We start from the raw sequence: 2,371 nt of genomic DNA on the forward strand, positions 1-2,371 counted from the left end.
GTTAACAGTCTCTTCAGCTAAAATTTTCACAAGCAAAGTATGAAAATCATTACTTTGGAGTTTCGGAACAACAGTCACTTATTTAATCCTCACCAGAGCCCAAAGACAGTTATTCCCATATTTAATAAACAGAGTAGGAAACTGACCTTCAGCGAGGTTATTTGTTTAAAGTAGTTGCCTTTATTTTGTAGAGTCATGAAAAGTAATTAAGTCACCTGATGTCACATTCATTTAATTATCTCCCTTCCCAAGTTACTGTACCCAATCTCTTATGACTACATACATAATTGTGCACACTGCATAACTGTGCTTTGTCATTTCTCAAAATATTTCTATCTTTCCTGCCATTTCCCTACTATAGGTGAAACAAATTAAAGATAATGGAACTAATTAACAAAAGCCATCCTGAAGAGTTTATTCTACTAGGCTTTGCTGACCGTCCTTGGCTAGAGCTTCCTCTATTCATTATTCTGCTTATAACATACCCCATGGCTATGATGGGAAACATAGCCATCATTCTGGTGTCCAAGTTAGACACCCGTCTGCACAGCCCCATGTATTTCTTCCTCACCAACCTCTCCTTTTTGGACATGTGCTACACCACAAGCATTGTCCCTCAGATGCTCTTTAACCTGGGAACGTCTAAGAAGACAATCAGCTATGTGGGGTGTGCAGTTCAGCTTTATTTCTTCCACATAATGGGGGGCACAGAATGTCTGCTTTTGGCTGTTATGTCTTTTGATCGCTACGTGGCCATCTGCAAGCCTCTACACTGCACCCTCATCATGAATCAGCGCGTCTGTATCTTATTAGTGGCCACCGTGTGGCTGAGTGGAATGACCTATGCTGTCTCAGAGGCCACTGTCACCTTACAGTTACCACTGTGTGGTCACAATACCCTGGATCACTTAGTATGTGAGATTCCTGTTCTGATAAAGACTGCCTGTGGCGAAAAGGGTGCTAATGAGCTCACACTCTCAGTGGTATGCATTTTTTTCTTAGCTGTGCCACTGTGCTTAATTCTTATTTCCTATGCTTGCATTGGACATGTTGTATTTAAGATTAGATCTTTGGAGGGAAGGAAAAAAGCTTTTGGGACATGTTCCTCCCATCTCATAGTAGTTTTCTTATTTTATGGTCCAGCCATTAGCATGTACCTTCAGCCCGCCTCTTCCATCTCAAGAGACCAGCCCAAGTTCATGGCTCTCTTCTATGGAGTAGTGACTCCTACACTCAACCCTTTCATCTACACTCTGAGGAATAAAGATGTAAAGGGGGCACTGGGCAACCTCATGAGGAGTGTATTCACTTGCAAGTAAGAGTTAGCAGACATCAAATGAAACTATTTAACCATTGAGGTAGGTTTTATAGAGGTTTCTTTAGTAACTCATTCTAGCCTCATATGTCCACAGATCATGTGATGTTCTTTTTGCAAAATATGTCATGTTCTTCATATTCCTAGACAATGGTAATTCTTGGCTTATACTCACCAGTAAGGGCATTCTGTGGAAATGTATTAGAAAATCATTTTATTTTGGTTGATACATACTGAAATAGTAGTTGTAAACATTAAACAAATGTACTATGAATTACAATAAAAACTAATTATTTCAAGTGAATCGTAAAATACCATGACAAGCATTCATCAGTGAACTCCCTATGACCATGGCACCTAAGAAACATTTCATCACTCTCTGCAAGACTGGGCACATCTAAGTGGTCAGCATGGTGCCACTGTGCATGCAGTATGAGGCTGTCTACACCTTAGACCAACTATGAGTATCACAAGTTTATCAACCTCCATTTATCTAGAAAGAAAGTGAAGTCGCGTAGTCGTGTCCAACTATTTGCAATCCCATGGACTGTAGCCTATCAGGCTCCTCCATTCGTGGGATTTTCCAGGCAAGAGTACTGGAGTGGGTTGCCATTTCCTTCTCCAGGGGTTCTTCCCAAACCAGGGATCGAACCCGGGTCTCCCACATTGCAGGCAGACGTTTTACCATCTGAGCCACCAGGGAATCCTGCTACTAATTCTTTAACAACACATTGTTACTCTAACAAACAAGGTTGCAATGTTTTGTATTTTTAGCCAATGAATGTATCATTAAATACTAAAATGAATAAAATATATGGACAAAATGTGTGGATTTCTTAATGTTCTTCATATATATCAAAAAACCATCATATATATCAAAGCCTTCTGAATCCATGACAGAACAAGAAAGCAATATTAATAATGAATTACAACATGGAAACATTTTCATGCATAATGGGAACAGCCAGGAATGTTTTTTGAAACTGTGTAAGAATCAGGATGAAAAAGAAAAAACTTTGCATTTCTAGACTGGAAAGTAACTTGATTACTTTAACA

At 39.4% G+C, this 2,371-nt stretch overlaps 1 protein-coding gene across 1 annotated transcript; it reads left to right on the plus strand.

The window, feature by feature from the left end:
* The first annotated feature begins 380 nt into the window (after window positions 1–380).
* LOC109576711 (olfactory receptor 2B6-like) lies at window positions 381–1,319 on the plus strand. Its single transcript, XM_019985353.2, has one exon. The coding sequence runs from the start codon at window positions 381–383 to the stop codon at window positions 1,317–1,319; it is 939 nt and encodes a 312-aa protein (XP_019840912.2).
* Window positions 1,320–2,371: the final 1,052 nt, after the last annotated feature.

Source organism: Bos indicus, chromosome 23 (genome assembly GCF_029378745.1).
Source record: "Bos indicus isolate NIAB-ARS_2022 breed Sahiwal x Tharparkar chromosome 23, NIAB-ARS_B.indTharparkar_mat_pri_1.0, whole genome shotgun sequence".
Classification (NCBI taxonomy): Eukaryota; Metazoa; Chordata; class Mammalia; order Artiodactyla; family Bovidae; genus Bos; species Bos indicus.